Source organism: Syngnathus floridae, chromosome 9 (assembly GCF_059516105.1).
Source record: "Syngnathus floridae isolate MCC-2025c chromosome 9, RoL_Sflo_1.0, whole genome shotgun sequence".
NCBI lineage: Eukaryota > Metazoa > Chordata > Actinopteri > Syngnathiformes > Syngnathidae > Syngnathus > Syngnathus floridae.
Genome location: NC_142421.1, coordinates 7,763,022 through 7,789,066, shown reverse-complemented (window position 1 = coordinate 7,789,066; position 26,045 = coordinate 7,763,022). Strand labels below are relative to the sequence as shown.

The 26,045-nt window shown below is 40.4% G+C and overlaps 6 protein-coding genes and 1 long non-coding RNA gene across 8 annotated transcripts; 4 read left to right on the top strand and 3 right to left on the bottom strand.

Moving 5' to 3' along the window:
* Positions 1 to 538: 538 nt before the first annotated feature.
* On the top strand, positions 539 to 14,345 carry rassf4a (Ras association domain family member 4a). The gene is made up of 11 exons (XM_088385278.1): positions 539 to 654; positions 5,896 to 5,964; positions 6,039 to 6,114; positions 10,527 to 10,636; positions 11,144 to 11,223; positions 11,801 to 11,973; positions 12,340 to 12,441; positions 12,828 to 12,879; positions 12,969 to 13,090; positions 13,657 to 13,754; positions 14,108 to 14,345. Exons 2-11 carry the CDS (start codon positions 5,912 to 5,914, stop codon positions 14,175 to 14,177), a joined length of 936 nt encoding a protein of 311 aa, XP_088241404.1. The 5' UTR covers positions 539 to 654; positions 5,896 to 5,911; the 3' UTR covers positions 14,178 to 14,345.
* On the bottom strand, positions 3,278 to 4,818 carry LOC148393276 (C-X-C motif chemokine 10-like). Its single transcript, XM_088385279.1, has 4 exons — positions 4,666 to 4,818; positions 4,433 to 4,550; positions 4,276 to 4,359; positions 3,278 to 3,695 (listed from the first exon to the last, which is right to left on the bottom strand). Exons 1-4 carry the CDS (start codon positions 4,730 to 4,732, stop codon positions 3,587 to 3,589), a joined length of 378 nt encoding a protein of 125 aa, XP_088241405.1. The 5' UTR covers positions 4,733 to 4,818; the 3' UTR covers positions 3,278 to 3,586.
* Positions 8,637 to 9,920, bottom strand: LOC148393275 (uncharacterized). Its single transcript, XR_015860459.1, has 2 exons — positions 9,490 to 9,920; positions 8,637 to 9,190 (listed from the first exon to the last, which is right to left on the bottom strand). It is a non-coding gene; the product is annotated as an uncharacterized LOC148393275 (long non-coding RNA).
* A 1,372-nt stretch (positions 14,346 to 15,717) lies between the features above and the next one.
* paox (polyamine oxidase) lies at positions 15,718 to 18,676 on the top strand. Its single transcript, XM_088384874.1, has 10 exons — positions 15,718 to 15,928; positions 16,322 to 16,498; positions 16,577 to 16,707; positions 16,771 to 16,952; positions 17,105 to 17,286; positions 17,355 to 17,524; positions 17,719 to 17,804; positions 17,938 to 18,050; positions 18,119 to 18,273; positions 18,345 to 18,676. Exons 1-10 carry the CDS (start codon positions 15,775 to 15,777, stop codon positions 18,495 to 18,497), a joined length of 1,503 nt encoding a protein of 500 aa, XP_088241000.1. The 5' UTR covers positions 15,718 to 15,774; the 3' UTR covers positions 18,498 to 18,676.
* Positions 18,677 to 18,823: 147 nt separating this feature from the next.
* mtg1 (mitochondrial ribosome-associated GTPase 1) lies at positions 18,824 to 22,690 on the top strand. Of its 2 annotated transcripts, XM_088385312.1 has the most exons (12): positions 18,824 to 19,049; positions 19,144 to 19,210; positions 19,281 to 19,383; positions 19,600 to 19,686; positions 19,761 to 19,817; positions 19,913 to 20,003; positions 20,069 to 20,130; positions 20,210 to 20,306; positions 20,422 to 20,503; positions 20,592 to 20,704; positions 20,910 to 21,049; positions 21,795 to 22,690. In XM_088385312.1, exons 1-11 carry the CDS (start codon positions 18,947 to 18,949, stop codon positions 21,005 to 21,007), a joined length of 960 nt encoding a protein of 319 aa, XP_088241438.1. In that variant the 5' UTR covers positions 18,824 to 18,946; the 3' UTR covers positions 21,008 to 21,049; positions 21,795 to 22,690. The 2 variants fall into 2 exon arrangements, with proteins under 2 accessions (XP_088241438.1, XP_088241437.1); XM_088385311.1 differs by lacking the exon at positions 21,795 to 22,690 and having other exon boundaries at positions 20,910 to 21,074.
* On the bottom strand, positions 21,124 to 23,358 carry sprn (shadow of prion protein). Its single transcript, XM_088385314.1, has 2 exons — positions 23,083 to 23,358; positions 21,124 to 22,309 (listed from the first exon to the last, which is right to left on the bottom strand). The coding sequence occupies exon 2, from the start codon at positions 22,307 to 22,309 to the stop codon at positions 21,860 to 21,862; it is 450 nt and encodes a 149-aa protein (XP_088241440.1). The 5' UTR covers positions 23,083 to 23,358; the 3' UTR covers positions 21,124 to 21,859.
* Positions 23,359 to 23,475: 117 nt separating this feature from the next.
* Positions 23,476 to 26,016, top strand: echs1 (enoyl CoA hydratase, short chain, 1, mitochondrial). Its single transcript, XM_088385313.1, has 8 exons — positions 23,476 to 23,649; positions 24,226 to 24,423; positions 24,507 to 24,634; positions 24,763 to 24,862; positions 24,929 to 25,033; positions 25,160 to 25,279; positions 25,370 to 25,437; positions 25,516 to 26,016. The coding sequence occupies exons 1-8, from the start codon at positions 23,556 to 23,558 to the stop codon at positions 25,579 to 25,581; spliced, it is 879 nt and encodes a 292-aa protein (XP_088241439.1). The 5' UTR covers positions 23,476 to 23,555; the 3' UTR covers positions 25,582 to 26,016.
* The last annotated feature ends 29 nt before the right edge of the window (positions 26,017 to 26,045 follow it).

Genomic DNA, 26,045 nt, shown 5'->3' with positions numbered 1-26,045 from the left:
CTTTACTTAGGCAATTGGCTCAACAAGTCACTTCCTTTAAATTGTAAATCCCCATCAGGGAGGGTGAGGGAGGGTCTTCCTGCAGGCCTAGTTTTTGTTTTCCTATTACAATGGCTCAGATGGAAGATCCGGGATCAAAAACAGGATGGGAGGAATACATCTCGCACACGGCCGTGGTAGCTTTTTTTTCCCCCTTTATACAGAGAATGGGTGTTCTGCCTTGAGGGGATTTTCACTCCTAGAAAATAAAAGCTAAAAAAGAAAACCTAACTTGTTTCTTTTTATTTCATTGCCTGGCATTATGATAGACAGAAAATGACTAGCCAAATCCAATCTGACTACTTTTTAGGCACAAAAGAAATTCACGGCAGCCATCCATGAATATTAATTTATCAACTCAAATTCTTTCCCTGAATTGTGCTAGAATAAGCTGCAGGGCCTTGATTGGACTGGAGAGCGGAATGCAAAACTAATACGATAAGGCCCGCCTATGCCCAACGCCAATTGCTCAAATTTAATCAACGCGATTTGTTATTGGCTCATCTTGGTGTCAGTTTTCTTTGTGCGGCTTTCAGATAGCACAGCGCCCAGAGGGGCGCAAGACGATAAGCGGTGTAGTCCTCACGAAGGAACACGGAGACCTCAAGTGCCATGGTAAGAAGCTTTTAGAGTTGACAACAAATTAGCAATATTGTCTATTTAATCGTAAATTAAACTGCAAATTGCATAATTTAACAAGAGATGGCCTTAAGTTGCTGACAGTGGAAGAGGTGGTTGATTTTTTTTCATAATTGTTAAAGTGCGTCAACATTTTGTTTGTGCGTAATTTTTACGCAAGGTGTGGATGGGTGGATGGTGATGTTTGAATGGACTGTTGCCGGTGGAGGTGTGATAATTGAATGCAGCTCTCGCGATGCTTCTTTGTTCACATGGAGCATAAAGAAAGGGAAGATAAGACCTTCCATGTGCACCTTTTCCCAATTCAAGCCTTTCTCTGCTATTGTCAACGTTACCTAAATTATTTATAAGAATGGTGACCGACTGGGAATGCATTTAAATGTGTAAATATGCACGAGGGACAGACTGATGAGCCAATATGTGGCCAGATTTAGAAGCAATGCTATTGATCTGATTTCTATAGTTTAAATAAAGATGATGAAAAATTGGGTTTCTGGGTGGTTTTGGATAAGAATAATACTGAAAGAAGTCAGATTTTTTCATTCTTTCTTTGACTAAATTTGCACCAAAGGTTGTTTTTTTATTATTGTTTACACGCAAGTAATTTGTTAATAGTAGGTTGTGACACTAAACAAAACAAAATAAATTTTGGATGCATAAAAGTCACAAGCGAAACTGCTGATTAAAAAAAATGAATGCAATATTCCTTGGAGACAAGGGTGGTAATTAAATTTCAAACACCCTATGAGGCAGCAATAATGCAGTGTAAAACATTGACCCAGTTTTCTGGTGTCACAAGTGACATTACAAATAAAATGATGATCCACGTGAGCCATGTATCGTGAAGATGAAGCGCTCATTTAAATCACTTTTTATACTTATGTCGTTAAACACTAGGTGGCAGCATTGTACCATCAACTAGTGTTATAATTACCAGCGCTAACTATTAATAATATCCTAGTACAACTTTTTTTGCGCCACGGACCGGTTACTTGTCAGACAATATTTTCACGGACCGGCCTTTATATAAATAAATAATACATTAATAATAAATATATAAATACGATTAAATCAAATGATACGACTGGCATAAAAACAATGCGCATAAAAATCAAACTCACCATTAAGTATCTGCTCCGTAGCTTTGTTTTGGTCGCTGCAACCGCAGAAAATCCTATTGCAACGGGAAGCAGGGTTTTCAGTGCTTTTGTGGCGATCTCGGGATATTCTGCCTTGATTTTAATCCAGCTTTCTTTTTCTTTCCTCTTCTTCTATCTCCACATTGGGACTTTTCCTCTTTCCAAAAATCTTTTTCTTACAAATTTTTGATAGCTTCGTGACAGGACCGGGACGAGCGTCTGACCTGAATTTACCTGTGTCAAGAGGCACAGGTGCACTGACGGATGTAATTGGGAGAGAATCCCCAATTTTTTAAATATTTTTCAAAATAAATTCTTACTCATTTTTGCTAACTTTGCGGGCTTGACTTGATGTCATGTGACCGGGACGAGCGTCTTGATCTGAATTAATTGATCGTCGATTTTATATATATATATATATATATATATATATTTTTTTTTTATTTTATTTATTTTATTTTCTTATTTTTTTTCTGTGGGACCCAGTACCAAATGACCCACGGACCGGTACCAGTCCGCGGCCCGGTGGTTGGGGACCACTGTCCTAGTAGTTGGCTTGTCAACCTCACAGTCAAGGTTCAAACTCCTCTAGCTTCCAAAAGTCAGTTGAAAAGAGCAGTTTAAAGCCATGTTGTGATGTCATAGTATTAAAACATAATCTTTAAAATATGTTCATGGTTTTTCACTTGTATAGCGATCTTCTACCTGTTTGAGATGGTCACAATGGTCACCACTCAACCAGTGAGCCACGCCATCTCTGCGTATGAATGTTTTCAATACTTGGAAGACTACTAATATCAGGATTCTCTTTCCCACCATTTGGCCAACTCTCACTTTCTCATTTTGAATGGTTCGTTTCAAGTTCTATGGTTATCGTCACGATTTTCCTTTTTCCCAACTGTCACCCTTCTTTGACTTTGATGTCACTATGCAAAAATGAAAAGTCCCCTTCTCTACGAACCCTGTTATGACAAGGGGCCTTTGTTAAGCAGCTCACTTTCGCTTTTCATTCACCACCAAACTCTGTCTACAGTCATTTCGCAATCCACATAAACAAAGATCAGTTTAATGAAAAACCAGGCAGGTTATGACACGAGCATTGATTTTTCAATGGCAGTGTACAGTGATTAAGTGAGTGCTCCTAAAAGAATGTGAGTGGGAGTTTTAGACACCATTAACAACTCACTTTCATTGTTCCATATCTTGTTGCACGAATGTATTGCAATAAATGAAAGTAAAGAAAGAAAAAACATAACGTAATGAGATATAATAACATGTCATGTCACAGAGAGCTTTCTGTCTGCGGAATCTTTGCCACTTTTTGATGTTTGGATCAAGAAGTGTTCCCCCAACTGACTCACATCCTGTGGTTTATCAACTACAGCCAAGGTCATGTGACCTTTGACATCCTGCTGTGGAAGAAATGCTCTCATCCCATCCTCACAAATGACACACTAGCATACTTTTAAAGTTGTTTATTCACAAACTAAGATCTAAAATATTGGTATAAATAATAAATAGCACACTTACACAAAAACAATATTGACTAGTTAAAGCTATTGAAGTTAACTAACATTTGGCCTCCAGGGCTTTTTAGAAACATAAATAGTCTCTTACTGCTAAAATGTATAAAAGACAATCTCATTTCAAGCAGAATCTGACACTTTGTTGGAAAATGACACAGTGCTTTTGAAGGGCCCTTATATCATCTGTATCTCAAAGTCCAATACACACACCCTCCGCTCTTGTATAGCTGCATGCTGTTTCCACTACTGGCGTAAATTTGAGGCTCTTCCGCGCTGTCGAGACAGCTGGCGCAGACCTCTTCTTCTCTTTCTCCTCAGACACAACTTCACATTGCGATCCAGAGACCTCGCTCTAGAAAGCAATAAAAAATTTATGTGTAGCTTAAAAGCACAGTATCCTACAGTCGCACATTTGGCAACTTGGACAAACAAAACAACATTCAATATCTGTGACCTACGACCTCATGCAGTATGAGTAATGCATAGTACTCTTATGTATAGAGGTCAACGTCCACTTTTAACCTAAATTGAAGGATTACATGGGGGTTGGGTGAGCATAAGCACACAAAAGCATCACAAAGGCTGTTTTTTCCAATAGCTATGAATTATTAGTACATATGCATTGCAAGTACTGAATGAGGGAAGTCAACAATTATTCATATAAATGAAATTTGGAGTGAACTTGAATCTTTTAAATTGTTGAATGACTTAGCGCAGCTACACTATCTTGTGCACCTCCATCACTAGAAATGACACGTGCAATTACTTTTTAAAGAATTACTCGTTTAATAAATGTTAACTTAAATATATTTTGATTCGTGATTAATTTGCATTGCATTTCACCACATGATCTTTTGACACCTTTCTTATGTCATTTTCTGCAATTCAACCAATACAAACTCACTTAAAAATATTTTTTGACTCCATCTTACCTATTCCAGCATCGAATCAGCTGTTTTCCCATTGGCGCATCTGGACTCAGACAAACGGGCTCATTGGTGCTCTTCAGCGTCACTCTGTAAAACACACACATGCATGTTAGGTCACGTGTGCGTGCTGTGCATGTGTGTATGCAGCCATGCAACTTACATCACAGTGACTTTGTCGCAGTTGGGGTTCTTGGGGTACACGGTGAGCTCCTGCAGTCTGCCTCTCACGCCAGTTTGCGTCTCAGGACACAAACATCTTCCCGGAACAAATGTGCTGTCTGAACAAACATAAAGAGGATTAAGCGGTGGGGTCACTCAGTGTTGTGAAGATTAGTTTACGCAGACACACACAACTCGGCAACCATGGAGACAGTCAAGAGCGGATGTTCTTACCTGTGTTCAGCGCACACCAAGCAGCCAGCAAGATGAGCTTGCACACTGACTGAGGATTGAGCTGCATGTTTGACGATGACTGAGCCTTGACAATGATCTCCTGAACCACATGCCGCTTTTTTATACTCTCGCGCTCCTCCCCCGCACACTCAAGAGCTGGGCTTTCCATACCCGGAAATTCCCTAAAGCACTTTCCTTCTATGGATGCTGCAGAGAACCTGGGCACCATTAGTTTGCTTCAGCCCTCACAGCCTGAAGGACATGTTTAACAGTTTTTCCACTACAACACCGGATGGAGAAAGCCCAACTTATATTTGTCCCATCATGCAACATTATATGGACTATAATGTAGACTGTTATCAGTGCTTCAGTACAATTAAAACTGATGTTTTTAGAAAAAATGGAGGAAAAAAAATGAAAAGTTTGCATGATTCAATTCAAAAACCACACTGTGCATCACCAGAAGAACACTATCCCCGCAGTGAAGACTCATGTTTTGTGGTTGTTTGTGTCCAGCTGGAAGTAGGGCCACTTTTTGGTTTCCATATGTGTGCCAGAAAGATGACGCTGATGAGGAATTCCACTGTACAGCATGATATCGATGTTAAGCATCAAACACCATCAAGGATAGAATGGTTATTTTTCTTTTAGTGGGCCATTCAAAGCCCAGACCTAAACCCAACATTTGTAGGAAGAGTCCTGTGCACAATTGCGGATCTCTACGATTGATTTCTACAGGATATAATTCCCGATAGACTTGTGATGAATCATCAGGACTCAGAAAAATATTCACTTTCTATTTCCAGTAACTGTGGGGATTCCAATTTTCTTATTTATCTATTTATTTATTTTTAAGAGAAAGTTCAGAGAACAGGACTGACCTGGTAATGACACAGGTGATGTTTTATTATGCTTTGCCATTGAAAGTTACAGTCTATTGCCTTGGCTGGCTCTGTGTCAACAAGACCATGTGATTTACCCTAAGTGCCTCTCGCCTGTTTTCACTCTTGCCACAGCCAGCAGCACCACTCGCTCTGTCCATCTATTTGATTGCGTAATTTATCTTCTGTAATGTAATATTTTTTATCATATGTCTCTTTAATACATTGTGCAGAACTTTACAAGTGTTGTACAAATTGATAAATCGTTCTGGGATTATTTGGAAGGCCATTTGTTAAAACTGCATAATAACAAATCATGCTAATACTAATGTATTCTTTTTGACCACAGCTGGACTCTCATCACAATGGGAGAGCATCAAACTTACGTGAAGCTCAGTGCAGACAAACAAATCCCCAAGTGAGTCCCATTTACTTGCATACAATTGTGATTGTACTGAATAGACCAAATGCAAGCTGTTGTTCTTTTGTCAGATCGGACATCCTGTTGTTGCTTCGCACATACAATTGCTACCATGCAGGCAAGAACTTCCAGTTGAGGACTCATGAGGTAAGACTCACCTATTGCAGATATCCACGATAAGAGTTTGGGAAATACCGGTTGTTTATTCAACGGCTGCAGCAGTGGTCTGTGGAATATACTCATATCGAAAATTAAACCAGTTCCACCAGTGTTTATAGGGAAATAAATGGGATTAAATCAGGCTTTGTGCAAAGTATCCACTATGGGCCCCTGAGTGCCAACCACCAAAAATCCCCCAGTTAATATGGAACAAGAGAATGGGCCTCTCAGATATGCAGTCATACACCCAAACAAACCACTCGCCAACTTAACCTTTAACTTTAGTGTGTGTAAAAATGTTTGAGAGTACCGTTATTTGTTTGATAATTGTTCTGTGGCATTTATGGCCAGGAGTTTCCCTTTGTGTGCACCAGCAGGTTGCTGAGTGGTCAACTGTATATGTACAAATGTGTGTGTGTGTCTGTGTGTGTGTGTGGGTGATTGTGGGCAGCAAACTGTGGTCATGATGTGTCCCTCATATTTGTCTCCCACCAGTTCTACTCCGGATTTTGTCTCATTCTAGGAAAGTCCCTCACATTCCATCTGATGGTGACTATGGTCGCCATAAGTAGCAAAATTGTGGCAAAAAAACTACATAGACTGCATACTGTGCATACTGTACAGTGTGTATATTTTGGATTGGCCAAAAAAGTCCCATGCATTCATTTACAGATGGAAACAGATACTGCAGTTGTGTAGATCATTGGGATTGCAAGCCCAAGTCTATCTCACATGCATATATTTTGATATTAGGTATATGCATGCAGCGTTAAGTATATGATCACAATTTTTTGGAGTTCTTCTATCTTAGGGGTGGTTTGGTACATAACATCTGCGATGAATGAAGAACTACTGTTTGTCTACTACTGTTCGTCTTTCTATTGAGGGTCAGTGCTAAATTGTGAGCAAACAGTTGAAGCATATGAAGATAAATGGGTCATATGCAAAACGAGGTTAGGATAGTGAATAACAATCCATTTATCTTGCTGCTTTTTGAGGATGACATCATGATCATGCTGACTGGGTGTGCATGTAGTCAGGTGATGTGTGAGTCATGTTGTGGTCGAACAAGTCAGGTGCAGTGACTTGTATGTTTGGGAAATGAACACAAACAGTTTTTGGAGTTGAGAATAGGCCCAGACATGTTTGTAGGCTAAGTGTGGAACTGTAACCTGAATGAGGATGATTATGAAGAGGAGGCGGAGGAGGAGGAGGAGGAGGAGGAGGAGGAGGAGGAGGAGGAGGAGGAGGAGGAGGAGGAGGAGGAGGAGGAGGAGGAGAGGTGGATGCTTGAACAAAGGAAGATTAACCTTGCTGGAGATCAATTCATAATTTTTTTTAATTATTTGTATGCTTTAGTAAAATTTTAAACTACCACAAAACATTTTTTAGGCCAATACTGCGAATGCACTGAAGAAAAAAACTATTCAATTGCGCACAAATAAAATTTGATAAAAGATAATAAATCTTTCGTTTTTTCTGTGCAACTAATGTACATGTTCTAATTCATGTGTAGTGCAATCTAAATTATACTACATATTATATCCATCCATATTCTATATATATCGTTTTTCCACAATGTAGGATCGTGGGTGAGGTAGAGGATATGGCAGCCATATAGACAAACATAGATTCACACTCATAATCACGCATTTGATTGCAATTTAGAGTTCATAATGAAATAACAGTGTTTTAGGGAATGTGGGAGGAAGTCCTAGTACCCATTTGAAACACAGCATAAGGCAAATATGTAAACTCAAGTTCTAACCTCGGGATTGAAGTGCAAGGAGAATAAAAATAATAATAGTAAGCATATAATGTACAGTACAGTACTACTGCAATCTGTTCACTGTACTTTCTTCAAATGGTGCAAGCGTAGCTCTCTCTAGTGGCTTTGTTAGGTTATTTTAATAAATTGAGAAGCCTCAGTTGTTGCACCACCTTTTACCACTAGAAAGCAGCATTTCGCTGCAGGGATTTTTTTTTTACACACAAAAAAAAACATGGACTATGTAAATAAACATTTACATCCATGTGTATTCTATTTTTGTCTATTGCGAATGTACTCATTATGGTCGCCTGAGAATTATGACCTATCCCAGCAAATTTTTGGGGGAAGGGAGGCAAACAAACCGGACTGCAGAACATTTAAACTTCGCACATGAAAATAATGTGTGAACCACTAGGACTCGGGCACTGTGCTACCCATAGAAAATATTATTTATAGAAAATACACATGACACCACAATAGATGTGCACAATTTTTTTAAATTGATGTATTAATCCATTATGCTTGTATGCAATTACCAAACTCTACTTTTAAATGTTTAACAATAAACTTTCCTCCCAGAATTTGTGTGTCCAAAATATTTACATTTTACAATTTACTCATAAATGTAAATCATAAATAAATAAACTGTTGACTAGTCCAGGGTCTCCCCCACCTCTTGTCTAAAGTCTCCTACAAGTGTTTAGGTTGTAGCGAATGTAAAATATTTTCATACACAATATGATTTCAACATTTTAATAGAAACATACAAAGTGTAAACAATAATGCCTTCACATTCTCGTACAAATAAATAGCCATTCACTCCATTTGCATCCATCCTTCCCAAATGTCACTGTGATCTCGCTTTTATGAAAAGCGCCCCCAAAAGTGCCCCTTCAAGTCCTCATCTGAGCAAAGAGCCAGTCCACGGGGTCTTTACCTCGACTGTCTTGTTGTCTCCTGAGAGAACAATCCTCTGTGCCGCTCACACCCGTGCAAGAAGGCCAACAAGTTCTGTGGGCGCGCGGGGAGCTGCGAGGAAGCGAGGCCGATACAGAGTGTTTCATCTGAGCCTTGGACAACTGCCTCAGCCTGGGGGTTCGTTGGAGCCTGAAGGGGGCCGAGCTCGGGAGCCCCTCGGGACAAGCGAGAGCTCCAATGCTTCTCATGTAGTCGTCCAGGGAGTCCAAAGACGGAGTGGACTGGCAGGCAGTGGGATGCAGAGGCAAGTCTTCTAGCGTCTCCATGATGGTGGGCAAGAGGGGCAGCGACTGCAGTAGGCGTCTGTGTTTCATGCTGAAACAGCAAAAACAGAATTATCAGTACGTTTGTTTCTCTGTTGAATTACTGTTAAAACCGTAAAAACAGGGATTGTTGTTTTAATGCGTCATTTAAAATCACTGCTGAATTATGACAAAATCAAAATTACGTATTAAGTATTTTTTTTTGCTGTACAACAGCTGAAATATAGAGAATTTATTTAAACAGATTTGATCTAAATTGCTGGATTTTAAATTTGGAGTTATATAGTTTGTAATTCATACATACTGTCTTACATTCACATATTTCTATCTTAGTAACAAGAAGAAGCTCACCTTTGTTAATGTCCTTGTGATTTATAAAGAAGAATGTTGAAGTGCGGTCGTCTCAGTCAAATGTCTGACTCGTGGAGTTCGGAACTCGGCTTTATAGAAGCAGCTTACACCAGGCTGATTAGGCGTGACTGCTAAATATAACTCTGCTGACCTTACGAGAGGTGGGGGGGCGGAATTGTAGAGGGTGTGTACACGCCTGTTGCGGAAACCTTGGAGCAGTGTGTTTGCAGGCTTGCTCATTCAATGTTTACATTGCAGAAACAATGAAGCCATGGGAGCAATTTGGCCTTCCTTATGGTGACAAATAGAAAAAAAATACATGAATCATACTCAGCTGCTTCTCTTGATTTTTAAAAACAACTCTTGATTGGAGAACGACTCACTCGTGACAAGGACACACACGCACCTGATTAGAAATGCTCTTTGACAACTTGTAAACACCAAATACGCTAGTTGCATAACTGCAGATGTGTAAATATTTTTTTCTACAGTGATTGTATTCATATAAAGTGATACAACCTAGTCAAAATATAGCAGTGCAGCCAAAATATATATTTGAAAATAATGAGGCAGCTTGAAAAAAAGCAGTGTTACTTTTTCAAATGTCCAAACATGACAACTTTCTCTCGACATTTGACTCATATCATAAGTGCCTTCGATTCCCCCTCACCCACAGTTGAGTCTCAAAACATTGAATAATTTAAAATGTTTACGTTTGAGTCACAAAGTATTGTTTTTACCCTTGCCATCCTATTATTGTGCTAACAAACAACAAAGTGTTACCTTTGGAGCTAAATACACTTTTAATTGGTTAAATAAAATATTCCACCTCTGTACCTACAGTACGTGACCCAAAGCACTCCCTCAGACATGACTTCACCCGTGCACTGAATTAAAAGGGTGGGGCGCTCCTACTCCCTTTTCTCAAAATGAGAAACTTCACCCTGGATCGCTTGTTCTTGCACGTACACCTGACATTGAGCTTTTGTGACAGGATTTCCTCTTTGGGTAACACGTGTGTGTGTGTATTTGTACAGGAGGAGGAGGGGGGCCTCATCCTGGAAGGTTTATTGAACATCCACTGGGGTCTGCATCGACCAATCAGACTTCAAATGTACGACGACAACGAACGACTGCGTCCCAACCGGTACGACGGCCCTCCTGGTGCTCAACACACAAAAGTACACGTGCGCATTCCTTCGACACTTTAGTCCAACTAACACTTTGCCTCATTGTGCACAAGCATCCCCACCCTGCATTTTAACACTTGATGCTGAGGTCCCACATAGTTGGCCTACTTTTGTGATCAACTGTATTATAACCACAAAAGTAGGCAATTTCAGGACTGGGTGCACCCTGGACTGGTTACCAGTTTATCACAAGACATGCATGGACATGGAACTGTTATTATTGAATTGTTGTCTTTGGAAAATACTTCATCTAGTTTCCAAGTGTGTTGAGTTAAGTTTTCATACAGCCTCACATCAAGGCAAAATTATTACATTTCTGTTATGAATTGGAATTGGGGTTAATGGTCATTTTATCTGTCATATATTTCATTTAATTTTGCTGAAAGAAGAATACCATCTACTGCGGGTACATCAATTTGTATTCAGTCTATTTATGAAAATAGTGTATGATTTTGTTTCTACAGGAACACTATGTCTGTAATTGCAAAGCCACGATCGACAGAGTCGAACAATAATTCACTGAGTAGTGAAAGTGGATCAGCAGGTGAATAAGACACGTGCGCTTCACCACCTCCCCTACACACACACACACCTGATGATTACAGATTACACGTTGAGGAGCAGGTTGCAGCCCCGCTTCACTCTGCATAATTCTGCAATTCACGTGCAGAGGTAATCTGCTCATGAGAGGCTGATCAGCCCAGACCACGTGTAACCAGACGAAAAGTAATTAACAGCTCTGATCCGGTCCTGCTTCGATGTTGACTTTTTATTGCACATCATTTATAATGAGAACATTACATGTGCTACGGTTTAGATTTCAAATTGATCCCCTGCAGAATTGTGGAGTATTGCAATTCGGATTACTGGCACTAAACAGCAACAAGTTTAGCCGTTTGTTGTTGTTGATCAAGGTTTGGATTTCAACACATTTCCAAATCTTTAAAGACCCTGTAAAGTGCAAATAAACACCACAGAGTAGGGTGTTGTTTACAAGCATGGCAAATTTAAATTTTTAAACCATAACATAAAATGAAACGTTTTTGGAATATGTCTGAGTGCCTGATGGAAGGTTTTTCTGGTAATTTGAAAAGTACCAGTAATTTCCTTTGTTTATTGAGGGGTGGATGTGGAGGGCATGCAGGAGGTAGAAGAGTGTCCACAGCTGCTAAGGACCAGAAGTGATGCTTCCTTCATGCACGTCCAGAGGAGGTCAAGGACAAACACTGCCAGGGACCTGCAACGTTTACGCACACACAGGTTCTCCATCAACGGACACTTCTACAACCACAAGGTACAAAGACACACACACACATGTACACACACAGGTGCAGAGGGGAAGGTCTTTCCTGGAAGGATGTTCCTGTACTTGCACTGTTCATATTTCACAATAGTTTGGCCATGTGCGGATTTCACTAATGAGCCCTATTAGGAGCACTTCATCAGTTCCTCTTTGGCTATATCGTGTGTGTGTATGTGGTCCAACATTATACAGCTGGTCAACCGCTGACTTCTTTCCCGGTTTAGACTTCCTGTACAAAATGTTCAAAGCCCAGACGTGAGGGAATGACAAGAACTGAGCACAAAAAGTTCTAAACAATTTTCCACATATTCTGTATATTCTGTGATGGATTTGTGTTTATGTCGACCTCCTCACCAGACATCTGTGTTCACTCCGGCCTTTGGTTCAGTCACGAACGTGCGAGTAAACAGCGCCATGACGACAGTGCAGGTCCTAAATATGCTGCTACAAAAGTTTCGGGTAAGTGCATGTTAATGATATTTATTGTGTTGCTTGGACTTTTTTTTTTAATGATACTGCATTATTATTATTATTATTATTATCATTATTATTATACTAATAATAATATATTATTATATCCTATATTTCTTTTTTCTTGCCCTCTTGGGAGTTTAAGATCAGTTTAAGATCAGGGGATGTTTGAGAATATCTTTCGTTTTTCACATGTCCTGAGTGTTGTTGTTAGTCACCTAAATGTTGAACAGAGGCTGTGATTTACCAAAGTCAAAGTCCTTGTTTGGCACGCTCAAACATGGCGAATAAAAAAACTCTTGAACTCTTGAACTTGAACTCTTGAACTGTATGCAAGATAAAGGTACTATTATTCAATATTTGTATCTTTTAAGGTGGAAAATAAATCTGAAGAATTTGTTCTTTATATGGTCCATGAGTCTGGAGGTATGTAGGTTATCATTTTCATCAAGGAAATATTCCATGTATTAGTAATTTCTCAATGATTCTAATTATTTTGGGTTTTTTATATTTAGAGCGGACCCAATTGAAGGATAGTGAATACCCGCTGGTGACCCGTGTGCTTCACGGACCTTGTGAGATGATATCCAAGATCTTCATCATGGAGGCCGACCTGGGAGAAGAAGTCACCTATGATGTGAGTGTCATTTTCATCATGTTGCCCATGGGTGACCTCTTTAAAATGAACGTAGGCACACAATGGGCTCATTATGTTGAGTTAAATTTAGCACGCTGAGGAAAGGCTGTGAGACTCATCTGACAATAGGTGGCCCATGTTGTGACTACACTAAAGGGGAAACCAGATCCTCACTTGGAGGAATGCTAAACTTGATACTGGACAAAAACAATCAAAAATAAATATGATAAAATGGGCCGCTGTTAGTTCAAGGTGTGTGTCTCTCTGGTCACGTTTTATGTGAGAGTGCAGTTGAACTCTTAAACAGTAAAGCAGCTTTCAAGTCGTGTGGAGCAGAAATCCTCTTTGGTTGTCATCGGCATTACTCCAAGTCCCGACTCACATCCTGTGTACGTGCAGCACAATTCTTACTTTTCACTTACTGAAGACATCAAGACGCAAATACAAGCAGGAAATGAAGGCCTGGAAAAACAAATCGCATCAGAATTTAAAATAAACTTCCCAAGATAAAATTCCACACATCTTGAAATTTTAATTTTTCTTCTTGCCTGTTCTCTCTTTGCCAGGTTGCCCAGTACATCAAGTTTGAAATTCCAGTTTTGGACAGCTTTGTGGAGAAGCTAAAAGAGGAAGAAGAGCGGGAAATAAACAAACTGATAAAAAAGTATGTGAAGAGTCTTGAATGCACATGATACAAAACCCTAGTCCTCATTTAACGTGTGTAATTGTGCTAAGTGAAACCAATGTCCATATCTCCTCCATATTATGAAATCCAAACAAACTTGCCCGTCAATGGCGGCTGTGTTAGTTCAATTGATGCAGTCATATGAGTAACATTCCTGCATCGGAAGCCAATCGATTTGATTACTCAACTACTACTGTTTATCTCATATCATTCATGAATTCTCATTTATTATTATTATTAGTGGCAGTTGTAGTAGTAGTAATATCATCAACTCTCTTCATTTTATTTTTTTTAATCCATTACAAATGATGTGTTTCCTTCTCCCTGTGTAGGTACATCACATTGAGGTCACTGATCGTCCATCAGCTGGAGGGCAAGACTCACTCCTGTGACCCAGTATAAAAATATGTGTGGGTGTGTTTGTATGTGTGCGCGCGTGCGTGTGCATAATGTTATTTATATATATCCTCAATTTTTATGACACATTCTTACTGCTTTTGAGTCAAACATGCATTTTTTTTTGTAATTGTAATGTTTTTCATGACTAATGTAATAAAGCAACTGTATGGTTTTAAAGTTGTTTGCATTTCTCTTCAAAACAAATTTGTCATTGAAAAAATAGAGTCTTATCATTTCCTGTAACTGATGAGTGTATTAGCATTGTTCTTCAGAGCGACCCTTTATGCCAACGAGTTCCCATGCACCGTTTGTATGTGTGTGTGTATGTGTGTGTGTGTGTTACACAATAGGGTATCCTGAGCGAGAAGGGCTCTTCCTTGCTTCCCACACTTTGGCTAACAGTAAGAATTGTTGACTGTTGTCATTTTGCAGGGCCAACCTTGACCTTTAGTCGGTGTGCCTTTATTATTCGCTGATTAATGCAATTACTTATGCGTAAAATCTTTTACCACATCCTTTTCCTTTGAGTACGACTCCTGCGGGAATTTATGCTAGATGCATTAGGAAGTGTTGACTGAAAATGACATTACTGTGCCTAATGGCTCAGGTAATGACTTTCACTTGTTTTTTTTTGTTTGGTCATGTAGTGCGTTTGCAAGTTGTGACCTTGGGCACTGTGATATCCTTTTCAGTCAACAGCAAATGGTAGTACAAGGCTAAATGTCACAAGTGCAATATTAACTACAATGTGTTTAGACTAGTGAGGGAGCATAGAAAAAAAATAGGATTGTAAACAACATTTTTGACTTGACTTTTATATGTTAATGTGATTTGTCATTACTGCATTGCAACTTCAAAAATAACCTGCTAAAAAATATATAATTTATAAAAGTACAGACACAAAAGTCTTACCAACACCAACATTCTGTCACATTCATACGGAAGACATTCAAACTTTGCAGGACAAGGAGGCCCTCAACTTTCCAGAGTTTATGGAAACTTTTTCCTATATCACCACCTGCTGGCCAGACCTCAGCTTTCCGTCGAAATAGCTACTACAAATGTAGGGTAAAAATTTTCGAAATATTATCATATTTGATGTTTTTAATTTAGACGTCTATTTTAGGTCTATACCGAGACCAATTTTAGACGTCTAAATTAGGTCTGTACATAGGCCAGACATCCAATAGATGTCTACGGCTGACAGGGTCCTGTAAAGTAGAATGTAAAAAGAAAGAAAGAAACAAGAACAAGAAAGGTAATAATAATAATAAATAATAATAATAAAAACTGTGCTGTTAAAAGCACTTTTTTTTCATCCTGCTTTTTTATTAGTTTTAGTTAGATGAGCAGTTTGATATCTTTTAGACAAAGACAAAAACGAAATCTTGGTAAAACTAATTAAATGTTAGACTTTCAATTATCGAAAAACTGCGTTTGAGTAGATAGAAATATGCAACCATCCCTAACCCTTTAAATCGAAGAGAAGAACTTTATTTTGAAACGCCCCACCAGAAGTCACCTCGCACTCAGAAGCAAATCGTGATCTTAACGATTTTTTTTTTTTTTTGACTTGTCAAACAGGTCCTTTCAGGTCACGATGTCGACGGGTACCAACGCTCGGATTGTCATCATCGGATGCGGAATATCGGGGATCGCAACGGCACAGAGACTCGTGAAATCAGGATTTAATCATGTGCGTATACTCGAAGCGACTGGAAGAAGCGGGGGGAGAATCAAAACTGGCAAATTTGGTGAGTACAACAGGGAACCCACTTTGACCCACTGACAGTTTCTTTTGCGTAACTTTACGTTATCACTTGCAATGATTCCTCGGTTTACGACATAGTTCATTTCCGACGATGGCGACGTAACTCGGGTTTGTACGCTACCAACCTCGTATATAGCACACAGACGACAGTAATATTTAAATTCGATTGAAAACAATATGCAAAACCGCTGTGTGTTCATTACCATATGATAATCATGCGTAGCCGCAAATATTCAAAATAAGTGTCAAAACACACCAAAGATTAATTTGTTAAACTAATATAGGGAAAATGTGGACAAACAACCATTCACACACATATATAAATCGAAGTTCACAATAACCCCACTACTGTTATTGTTGTGACTTTTGTGTGTAGGTGATAACATAGTAGAGTTGGGGGCCAACTGGATCCATGGGCCATCCGAAGAGAACCCGGTATTTTGTTTGGCTCGGCAATACGGCCTGCTGAGTCCAGATGCTCTCACCCCGGAGAATCAGGCAATGGATATCGGCGGACATCCTCCCTGGATCCCCAATGTCTTCACCAGCTCAGGTGACTCTTGAGAAAACCTCTCGTCTTTTTCGACCAAATAAGATGGTAAACTCATGTGCTGTTCCTCCTAACTAAAAGGGCGTAAGTTGAGCCTTGAAGATGTGTACCCCTCTGTGGAGATGTTCAAAGAACTTCTGGATGAGTGTACAGAATTTCAGGAGAAGGGAGGAGAACCTTGGCCTAGCGTGGGCCAATTCATACGTGCAGAGGTATGATCATCATATCCATGTTCTACCAGAACTTGACAGTAACATTGTCTTGTTTTGGTTTAGGTGCTACAAAGATCAGCGGAGAAGTGGAAAGCAGACAAAGCAGGATCTTTGCAGCGGTGTATGTTCAGCACCATGATGAAGGTGGAATGTTGTGTTTCTGGAACTCACAGCTTGGATGACCTAGGCTTGGGTGCTAATGGCCTCTATAAAACAACACTCGGACTAGACTGCACCTTCCCAAGGTTCGTAGTCCAACATATGAAACACACTGGCTGTGCATATTCAACACCTCAATAACTCGTTATCGCATTTACAGTATAGATAACAACTTGGTGTGAAAAGAAAAAAATCCATTTGTCTCATATTTCGTGTTGAATTCTGTGTCTTATTTCAGAGGTTATGAAGGTCTAGTAAGAAAGCTGATGTCAGAGTTGCCTGCTGGTGTAGTGAGCTACAACACACCCGTTCGTCACATCCACTGGAACAACTCCGACAAAAGCGACGCACATGTGAATGTCGAGTGCGCTGATGGGAACATGGTGGCTGCTGATCATGTGATCGTCACAGTTCCTTTAGGTATTACTATCGGGACTTCATTCAGTTGGTCCTCCTAAATCTAATTGTTGTTGCTTCTGTTTGGTCAGGCTACTTAAAGAAGCACTATACGTCACTGTTCCATCCTCCTCTTCCTCTGCATAAAATTCACTCAATCCAGAGATTAGGTTTTGGCACCAACAATAAAATATTTGTGGAATTTGATTCACCCTGGTGGGATGATGACTGCGAGGTCATCTACTTGGTGTGGGAAGATGAGGTGAGTTCACAAATGAAGCAGGAGTATTGTTCCCTCTTCAGCTTTGTGCCAAATCAAAACTTTACCCTCTTTGTCAAGGCAGAATTACGATTATGCACTGTGACCGAATACTTATCTTGTACCTTCGCTTCATATTTAATAATTAAGCTTTACAACCTAAAACCTAATCCATTATTTGTTGTCACATTGGTCAGGATGGCATGGTGGATCAGGTGCAGGATGTTCCAGGATCCTGGATAAAGAAATTGTTTGGCTTCACTGTATTAAAACCCACTGAAAGGTCAGCAGCTAAATCAGTCCCATAATTAATTTATGGATTCATATCTTCAACTGTTGCAGAAAATCCTCTTAGTGTATGTTGCGTATTGTGTATGTTTGGTGGAATTAAAAAAAAAAAGTCTTTAAACTTTCAGGTACGGCCATGTTTTGTGTGGCTGGATTGCTGGGCATGAGTCAAACTATATGGAGACTTTGTCTGAGCAGGAGGTCCTGCATGCCGTCACACAACTCGTCCGCAGGTTTACAGGTGAATGAGTTACAGTCTTTTGTTGATTGACTGAACAAGCCCAATTAATTCTGTGCATACGTACATAGGTAATCCCATAATCACTCCGCGGAGGGTCTTGAGGTCTCAATGGTTTCACGACCCCTGGACATGCGGATCATACAGTTACACCTCAAGGGGCTGCTCATTGCAGGACTTGGAGAACTTGATGGAGCCTCTGCCAGCCAAGCGATCGCTCTCACAAGTACTGACATTTTAAACAAAGTAATGATACCAAACTCACAAATCATAAACTGTCTGGTGTGTCCTTTCCAGCCACTGCAGGTGTTGTTTGCTGGAGAGGCAACTCATCCCTGCTACTTCTCCACCGTCCATGGAGCTCTTCTCACTGGCTGGAGGGAAGCCGACAGACTCCTTGCTCACTACTCCTCCGCTCATTCCGCACAGCCAACCAAGTCAAAGCTCTAAACGGAATGATGCACAATGAAGTGGTTGCATTGTGACTTGTTATAACATTGTTTTGCCTTACGTACATCTACTAGAAGCTATTAAAATGTTATTTAAAGTCCTGTTTCTATATTGTGCAGTAATATTTCAAACTACTCCAATAATTTTAATGTAATCCAATAAAACAATTAATGTTCTCATTTGTTGTAAGGGTTTTTGTCCATGTAATTTGTTGTCATATTTTGTCTGTGCTACCAGTACCGGTTATTATTATTGTACGCAGTACTACACACGCGACTCGGTTTGTTGAAGAAAAGCGGAACCTTTTGCAAGTTTACAGTTTTTAGTCGGCGTGTAAATATTGGCGTGCAGGATGCCCGTACCGTAGTTTTTCAAAGTCGTGAGTCGGAGAAATACTGATTTAGGTTCTGATGTGACTGTTAAAAGTCTCATCTATATTTATCACGGCCATGAAACTGTACAGGTCACTTTGCGATGTTGCCAAGTTTCGAAGCACTTTCGATTTTGGAGGACGGGAAGTGGCTCACTGGTTCCCTGGACATATGGCTAAAGGTGACTGCAAGTACAGTAATTGCTATGAAATGACAAATGAATGCATTATTCCTGAAATACGGGTTTGGAGTGAACTGTTTGCTTTTGTGGGCAGGGCTGAAGCAGATGAGAGCCAGTCTGAAGGGTGTGGATTGCATCATAGAAATACACGATGCTAGAATATCCTTACTGGTGGATCTGAAGCTGTGTGTTTGTCATGCAATAATAAAACATCTTTAACGTGAAGCACATCCCCTTCTCTGGAAGAAACCCTGTGTTTCAGGAGACGCTGGATGTCAAACCACATCTGCTTGTTCTTAACAAGATGGACCTGGCTGACCTGTCAAAAAAGCAGGTGCTTACCACATTCGTGCAGTGTTTAGTTAATATTGTTTTAAAGAACACACACAGCCAGCAAGACTGGATTCTAGTCCTATGTGTTATCTAAAAAAACAAGTTAATGTCATTATAGTGAAAGAAATGTTCAGTCAATCTATCAACTTTTCAAATCCAGATGCCCTCGTGTGATTTCATTTAAATGGATCATTTGTCATTTTCTTTTTCCATGCAGAGGATCCTGAAGGAGCTTGGTAGAAGTGGCGTGAAAAATGTTCTGTTCACTGACTGTCTAAAACAAAGAGACGACAACGTCGCCAAGGCATGCGTCGTCGTCGTCGCTTAACGGCCAATAAATTTGATTACCAGCCTTCACTAATGTCGATTTTTTTACAGGTGGTGCCAACAGTGCTGGAAATGATAACAAACTCACAACGTTTTAACAGAGAAGAGGTACACACGGAGTAAAATAGCAAAAGACATCATGCAGCCTTGATACTGTAGTACCTAATTTTGATAATCACATGTAAATTTGTACATTTGTCAAGAATCATAATTATTGCCTAATGGTAATTGGAGTGCCCAACGTGGGAAAATCATCACTCATCAACTCCCTTAGAAGGACTCATTTGAAAAAAGGTACATTTAAGTACGCTACGCTTTTTTTTTATTTCTGAGTTACACGCTTGAAATGTGTCGTTCAGGCCGCGCGTCTCGAGTTGGTGGAGAGCCTGGTATAACTCGAGCCGTCCTCACTAGGATTCAGGTCAGTGGTGTATATATTTATGTATTTTTTTTTTTTTTTATTGTATTTTTTTCATGCTATTTAGTGGTATCGTTCTCAGGTTTGTGAACGCCCCATAATGTACCTGTTGGACACACCAGGAGTCTTGCCCCCCAAAATAGAAAGTTTGGAGACAGGCATGAAGCTAGCGTTATGTGGTGAGCATACATGCTAATTTAGTGATACCAACAGAAATGATCCAGTTGTTCAGAACGATTAAAATGTGCTAAATCGAGGCTTCAATTGAACTGTGCTTCTGTTGTCTCTCTCCAGGAACTATCCTGGACCATTTAGTGGGTGAGGATGTCATCGCTGACTACTTGCTCTATTCTCTGAACCGGCTTAAAAATTTCAGGTAGTAATTTTAGGTGTGAGCCGATATTACGCCATCTGTGTTGCTATTTTAAGTCTCTGTTGGTCCATTGCTTTGCTTTTTTGCACAGTTACGTTGAAAAATACAACCTGGAAGAGCCTAACGACAACATCCAACATGTCCTCAAGCACATAGCTGTGAAGCTTAAGAAGACTCAGCGCGTCAAAGCTCTCACTGGAGTGGGTGAGAGAGAGAATACTGCTTGCAAAATACAAGCCAAAATTTGCATCCAGAATTTGTTTTTTTTAATGCATTTAGGAATAATTTGGAATCATTTGCTTCTTAGTGCTATGCTAAGGTGTATACGGAATAGTTGCAGGCTAGTTACAGTTTCAGACGTGTGTCATCAACATAATAAGGCATGACAACAATGTTTGCTCTCCTTTAGGCAACATTAACGTCATCGTACCCAACTATCCGGCAGCAGCGTACGATTTCATCCGAGCTTTTCGAAAAGGAGAGCTGGGCCAAGTGATTCTGGACTAGAAGGACACACTTTAATGGATGCACCTGTATATTTGGACATTTGTAAGTAAAATCGTTCAAGATCTGATTGGAATGTGTCTTGATTTTAGAATGAAAAAGGCAGATGTCTTTTTGAGTTGGTTTACACTTGTGTTTATTTGCATTGAGACGGATAAGAAAGGTAATCTGTACATTGCACAAGTGCTATAAGGTAAACAAGAAGCATTTGGGGATATATCACAACCTGTTTAAGCAGCACCATATCGTTACACATGACACAAATATACTGGATTTCCTCAAATAGTAGCTGTCCCTCAAGTGGTGGTCCACAAAGCGCAAAGTCTCTCGTCTTCTATCAGGAAAATGGGTCGTAATTGTCATGATCTCAGCTCAAAGACTGAAATTTGAACTCAATTGAGAACAGCAGCACCTGCCGAGTCACGTAAACAGTCGCTCAGATGACTTCAAGTGTGGAGTCTTTGTGAGTGATGGAAATAAATGATTTCCCTGGGCTTCATAATAAAAGATCTTGGACGCCTCTCCCATATCCCGTAATTGTAATTTTTAACTTTAGTGTCACCATGTCAATAAGAATGTTTTCTAAAAGTGTTCATAAATGAAATTATGCTCTTAGCCTAAGGAAGTGCATATTTTAATAGCATTTTGGCTTTGTGTAGTCTTCATTCTTGATCTCTCGTTGCTCATTTGGTCCGCAACACTCAAGCTGGTGCACATAAGTTTTTACGTTTTAAGTTGAAGTGAACAGTGCAGTATTTGCTTTGTGGTCATGACTATGTCTTCCCACCAGTTTTCCTGTTGCTTCCAGCCTGTCCTGCATTAGTCAGGTCCAGCACATTTCTCCTTAAAAGCTCATTACCACATGGAGTCCCACAACAGTATATATTTGGAGAACAGCGTTGCCATGGTGACGGAAAACATTTGGCAGAAGGATGCTCCCGCGTTGGAGCCAGACATCTGAGCATCAAAATAACCAGTCCTGTTGTAATAATCCAGCTCCTCGTTGGAGTCAGCGTTGCTGCGGCGGTAAGCGGACGCGTACCATTTATCTGCCGTCAGGGCCACCGCAGCCCCTGCGGCCGCAGCGGCGGCCACACGTACCGGGGACGTCCGGCCCGCCGCTCTGAAGCGAGAGCGGGGGCCGCCATAGCCGCCCGCACCGCGATACGAGCCCGCTGTGGAGCTACGTGCAGATCCTCTGGATGAGCCACGGGACCCCCCGCGGCCTCCTTTGCACAGTGCAGGCTCGCACAGGAAGGCAGAGAGCAGGAGGAATATCCAGCAGGCTGTGAGCACCTGGTTCATCTATGCAACCATAGAAGAACATTTTACTTTAACGTCACTAGCATTTTTTTAAATGAACTGCTACCAGTTTCGTACACAATTCTGAAATGACAAATTTATAATCGGTGGAGTTCTTGAGGACCTGTATGCAAAGTGATTTTAGATAATTTGAGTGTGATCACAAAGCAAAAACAAATTAATAAAAGTTCAGCAGACATAATAATTATTTATATACCACCTGAGATGCTATGACAACATGACTGAAATATGATTGGATGCTTGGTAAGCGCTATGATTCTCATTATTGCCTCATGACTGATTTTCTGCCCGTTGCCTCACATGTAACGTCCATCATTTTGGAAATGACAGTAGTTTAGATATGGAAAATCAATTTTATTTGCGTTCTAGTAATAGAAAATGTGTGACTCTGCACTGATGATGTCAAGTATGTTGACAGAGAGAGCTGATGCATTGTTGACATTGCATACGTTTTATGTAGCTTTTTCCTCTCAAATAAACATGATGCATAAATAATAGATATGCCAGGGGTCGTGTCAAACCACAAATATAGATGCTTGAAATTACTGCACATGATTGACAATAAGACAGCAATGGCAATCAATATGCACAAATTGCACGCCATTATTTTATACGGAACCATTTTATACTCAATCTTCATCCCACCGTGCAAATTAGCCTACTAGCTCATTGTAGCCTTCTTGTAATTGATTAAATCAATAATTAAGCTGTTACGATCCCATAATAAGCAGAGCATCCTTATGGTTGGTGCGTACCTTGATCTTTATATATCTTCAAGAAGAAGAAATGTTGTGAAGATGGTCACGGAGGATGCTGGTGCGCGTTCACGAGGATGGCGGCGCGTGAACGAGCAAGAGCGCTCCAAGCATCACTATCGCTGTTGTACCACGAACATAGAGAAGATCCTGCAGTGAGCGTGTTTCGTCGCTGCGATACGTCACGCGCGTCCGTCATATTGGATGTGTCAGATCTGCATTTATCTCATTATACACTATAATCATATGTCTAAGTGACTGTAGTATAGTCAGTGAATTGACTAACTATCATGATAATTAGTATCTTGGTTGCAGTGTCGCTAAAACAGTAATACTATTCATGTACGCTAGACGGCGGTAACGCTAAACTACATTTGAATCTGAACCTCTATTAGGCAACGAAGAAGAGACGTACAGGAAGCACTGTGCAGCTTTTGTACAAGTTGACAGCCAAACAGTCCTCTCCTGTAGTCATGGCGTTTGTCTGCAGAAATGCTGCTGCTTTGCTCAAACCGAACCGCGCAGCACCCGCTTTGCTCTCGGCAGCCGCCCGCTTTTTCAGTTCGGGTGAGTGTTTTAAAAGACACGCGTGCTTTTCATTTTTCAATGTCAAGCACAGTTGCGTCACAAGCTCTGCAAACTTGTCTTCGTTGCATTGAGCTATGAAGTGGAAAAGTCATTATCATATGTCATAAATTCCAAATCGACATTGCAAAGCAACATTATTATTGTTATTTATTTGTTATTCTCATTTTATGCACGTTAAAGATATAAAGTGTGGTCCACTGACAATGTTCATTATGAAATTTGGAAATGTTTAACATAAAAGTATTCTATAGTAAGAATCGCAATAGATGCAAACACAAGTTGACCCCTGACCCTGTTCTACATTTTGCTGTCTTAGATCATTTATAAAGAAAAACATTTGGGACATACTGAGTGAAATTTGAGAATTACCCATAGCACAGCAAATGAGCTCTCACAACAGAATAGTGTGTGTATGTAATGTTTAAAAAATTTAAATGGTATTTGTTAAGAATACATTTGCTTGATTGTCCTTACTGGGTATATAAACGGGTCACAATGATAGGCATGAAAACGAGAACCACTCGATTAGATAATCTGTGTTTACCATCCCTGCAGGTGTCCACTACGAGTATATTATGGTAGAGAAGCGAGGAGAGAAGAAGAATGTGGGTTTTATCCAGTTGAATAGACCTAAAGCTCTCAATGCACTATGCGACGGTCTGATGAAGGAGGTGGGTCAAGCCTTGGATGCCTTCGAGGACGACGGAGACGTGGGCGCCATTGTCATCACAGGCAGCGACAGAGCGTTTGCAGGTAAGGGGAAGAAATATTAAGAATATGCACTGTTGCTGCCAAAATCAAGAGTCAACATGGCTCATTTTTTCTGTCTTGTTTAGCTGGAGCGGACATAAAAGAAATGCAGAATAGAACTTTCCAGGAGTGTTACGGTGGGAACTTTCTGGCTCACTGGAACAGAGTGTCTACTGTGAAGAAGCCTGTGATCGCTGCTGTCAATGGATTTGCTGTGAGTGTCTCTGTTTTGCAAGATGCATTGTCTAATATGCGAGACATGCTCGATCCTTATTCTTGGAGGATGAAGGTAACACGTGAGAGAGGTCTGGGGTCTCAGCTGAATTTTGTTCCCGGTTGCAGTTGGGAGGAGGCTGCGAGTTGGCGATGATGTGTGACATCATCTACGCTGGAGAGAAGGCGCAGTTTGGCCAGCCAGAGATTCTGCTCGGGACCATCCCTGGTATGATTGTGTAGAACTTGAGAATCTATTGGAGCCACATTTATGATATGTCTTGTCTCCGTGCAGGGGCGGGCGGCACCCAACGTCTTACCCGGGCGGTGGGCAAGTCACTGGCCATGGAGATGGTGCTGACAGGAGATAAAATTAATGCCCAGGAAGCCAAGCAGTCAGGTACAAGAACTGTTTACTACTTCAATACTAATATACTTTTAACCATGGTTATTTCCAGGATATTTACTTGTGTCTTTTGCCACTAATAGAAATCTTTTTTTTTTTTTTTTCTGTTGCCGTGTGCAGGTCTGGTGAGTAAAGTTTGCCCCGTGGATCAGCTGGTGTCCGAAGCGGTGAAATGCGGCGAGAAAATAGCTGCCAATTCCAAACTGGTGTCCGCCATGGCCAAAGAGGCAGTTAATGCAGGTCAGGCCACATTCAGTGAAACCCGTAGCACGCATTGTAATCAAATCAGGTTGAAATTTGTCGTTTTTTTCCCTCCTTGTGCGCTTTCAGCCTTCGAGCTGACTTTGGCTGAGGGAAATCGTTTGGAAAAGCGCTTGTTCCACGCAACGTTTGCTACGGTAACGTGGTCCACTGTCATGTTTGGAGACTTGACTTCAAATTACATTACAATACATTTGTGCTTTTGTTTTTTTTAGGATGATCGCAAGGAGGGCATGACTGCGTTTGTGGAGAAGAGAAAGGCCAGTTTTCAGGACAATTAATTCGCTCATCCAACTCCAAACAGATCATGCGCACCAAGTTGAATGACATCAGTAGAACATGGAAGGTGTTTTATCTCACTTTTAGTTTAGTAATACCACAGTTTTTTCCCAGTCAGTGATCAAATATGATATTCCAATTATATACCATCATGAACATGGAGAAAAAGCAAACCAATCTTGTATGTTTTGCCTAAAGTGACAGTACAGTTGACCTCTTAATTTTCAATGAGTGCCTTATTAAGGCGTGCATTTGGATTTGAATGATTGAATACACAATCCCACACAACTGAGGGTGCAGTGAAGGTGGATGCAGTTCAATATTTACCACACAAGGAAATCACATGGGTCATTTCAAGCATTGGAAGATCTCTGAGTCTCTTTCGTCTAAAGTTTCTTTTTTTTGTGTACATTTTGCAAATAAACCAGATGAATTGATGTCTGTTTTGTAGTTGGTGTGAAGAAAA

What these genes read in the sequence shown, in the direction of transcription:
- paox (XM_088384874.1), top strand. Translation starts at nt 15,775, where the DNA reads ATGTCGACGGGTACCAACGCTCGGATTGTCATCATCGGATGCGGAATA. An exon ending in CAATGTCTTCACCAGCTCAG is followed by an intron (nt 16,499 to 16,576) that starts GTGACTCTTGAG and finishes CCTAACTAAAAG; the next exon opens with GGCGTAAGTTGAGCCTTGAA. An exon ending in GCCAATTCATACGTGCAGAG is followed by an intron (nt 16,708 to 16,770) that starts GTATGATCATCA and finishes GTTTTGGTTTAG; the next exon opens with GTGCTACAAAGATCAGCGGA.
- rassf4a (XM_088385278.1), top strand. Translation starts at nt 5,912, where the DNA reads ATGGGAGAGCATCAAACTTACGTGAAGCTCAGTGCAGACAAACAAATC. An exon ending in GAACGACTGCGTCCCAACCG is followed by an intron (nt 10,637 to 11,143) that starts GTACGACGGCCC and finishes TTGTTTCTACAG; the next exon opens with GAACACTATGTCTGTAATTG. An exon ending in TATGGTCCATGAGTCTGGAG is followed by an intron (nt 12,880 to 12,968) that starts GTATGTAGGTTA and finishes TTTTATATTTAG; the next exon opens with AGCGGACCCAATTGAAGGAT.
- mtg1 (XM_088385312.1), top strand. Translation starts at nt 18,947, where the DNA reads ATGAAACTGTACAGGTCACTTTGCGATGTTGCCAAGTTTCGAAGCACT. An exon ending in AAGGACTCATTTGAAAAAAG is followed by an intron (nt 20,004 to 20,068) that starts GTACATTTAAGT and finishes TGTGTCGTTCAG; the next exon opens with GCCGCGCGTCTCGAGTTGGT. An exon ending in CCGTCCTCACTAGGATTCAG is followed by an intron (nt 20,131 to 20,209) that starts GTCAGTGGTGTA and finishes TATCGTTCTCAG; the next exon opens with GTTTGTGAACGCCCCATAAT.
- LOC148393276 (XM_088385279.1), bottom strand. Translation starts at nt 4,732, where the DNA reads ATGCAGCTCAATCCTCAGTCAGTGTGCAAGCTCATCTTGCTGGCTGCT. An exon ending in TGCGACAAAGTCACTGTGAT is followed by an intron (nt 4,360 to 4,432) that starts GTAAGTTGCATG and finishes TGTGTTTTACAG; the next exon opens with AGTGACGCTGAAGAGCACCA. An exon ending in CTGATTCGATGCTGGAATAG is followed by an intron (nt 3,696 to 4,275) that starts GTAAGATGGAGT and finishes ATTGCTTTCTAG; the next exon opens with AGCGAGGTCTCTGGATCGCA.
- echs1 (XM_088385313.1), top strand. Translation starts at nt 23,556, where the DNA reads ATGGCGTTTGTCTGCAGAAATGCTGCTGCTTTGCTCAAACCGAACCGC. An exon ending in CGCCCGCTTTTTCAGTTCGG is followed by an intron (nt 23,650 to 24,225) that starts GTGAGTGTTTTA and finishes CCATCCCTGCAG; the next exon opens with GTGTCCACTACGAGTATATT. An exon ending in CAAAGAGGCAGTTAATGCAG is followed by an intron (nt 25,280 to 25,369) that starts GTCAGGCCACAT and finishes GTGCGCTTTCAG; the next exon opens with CCTTCGAGCTGACTTTGGCT.
- sprn (XM_088385314.1), bottom strand. Translation starts at nt 22,309, where the DNA reads ATGAACCAGGTGCTCACAGCCTGCTGGATATTCCTCCTGCTCTCTGCC.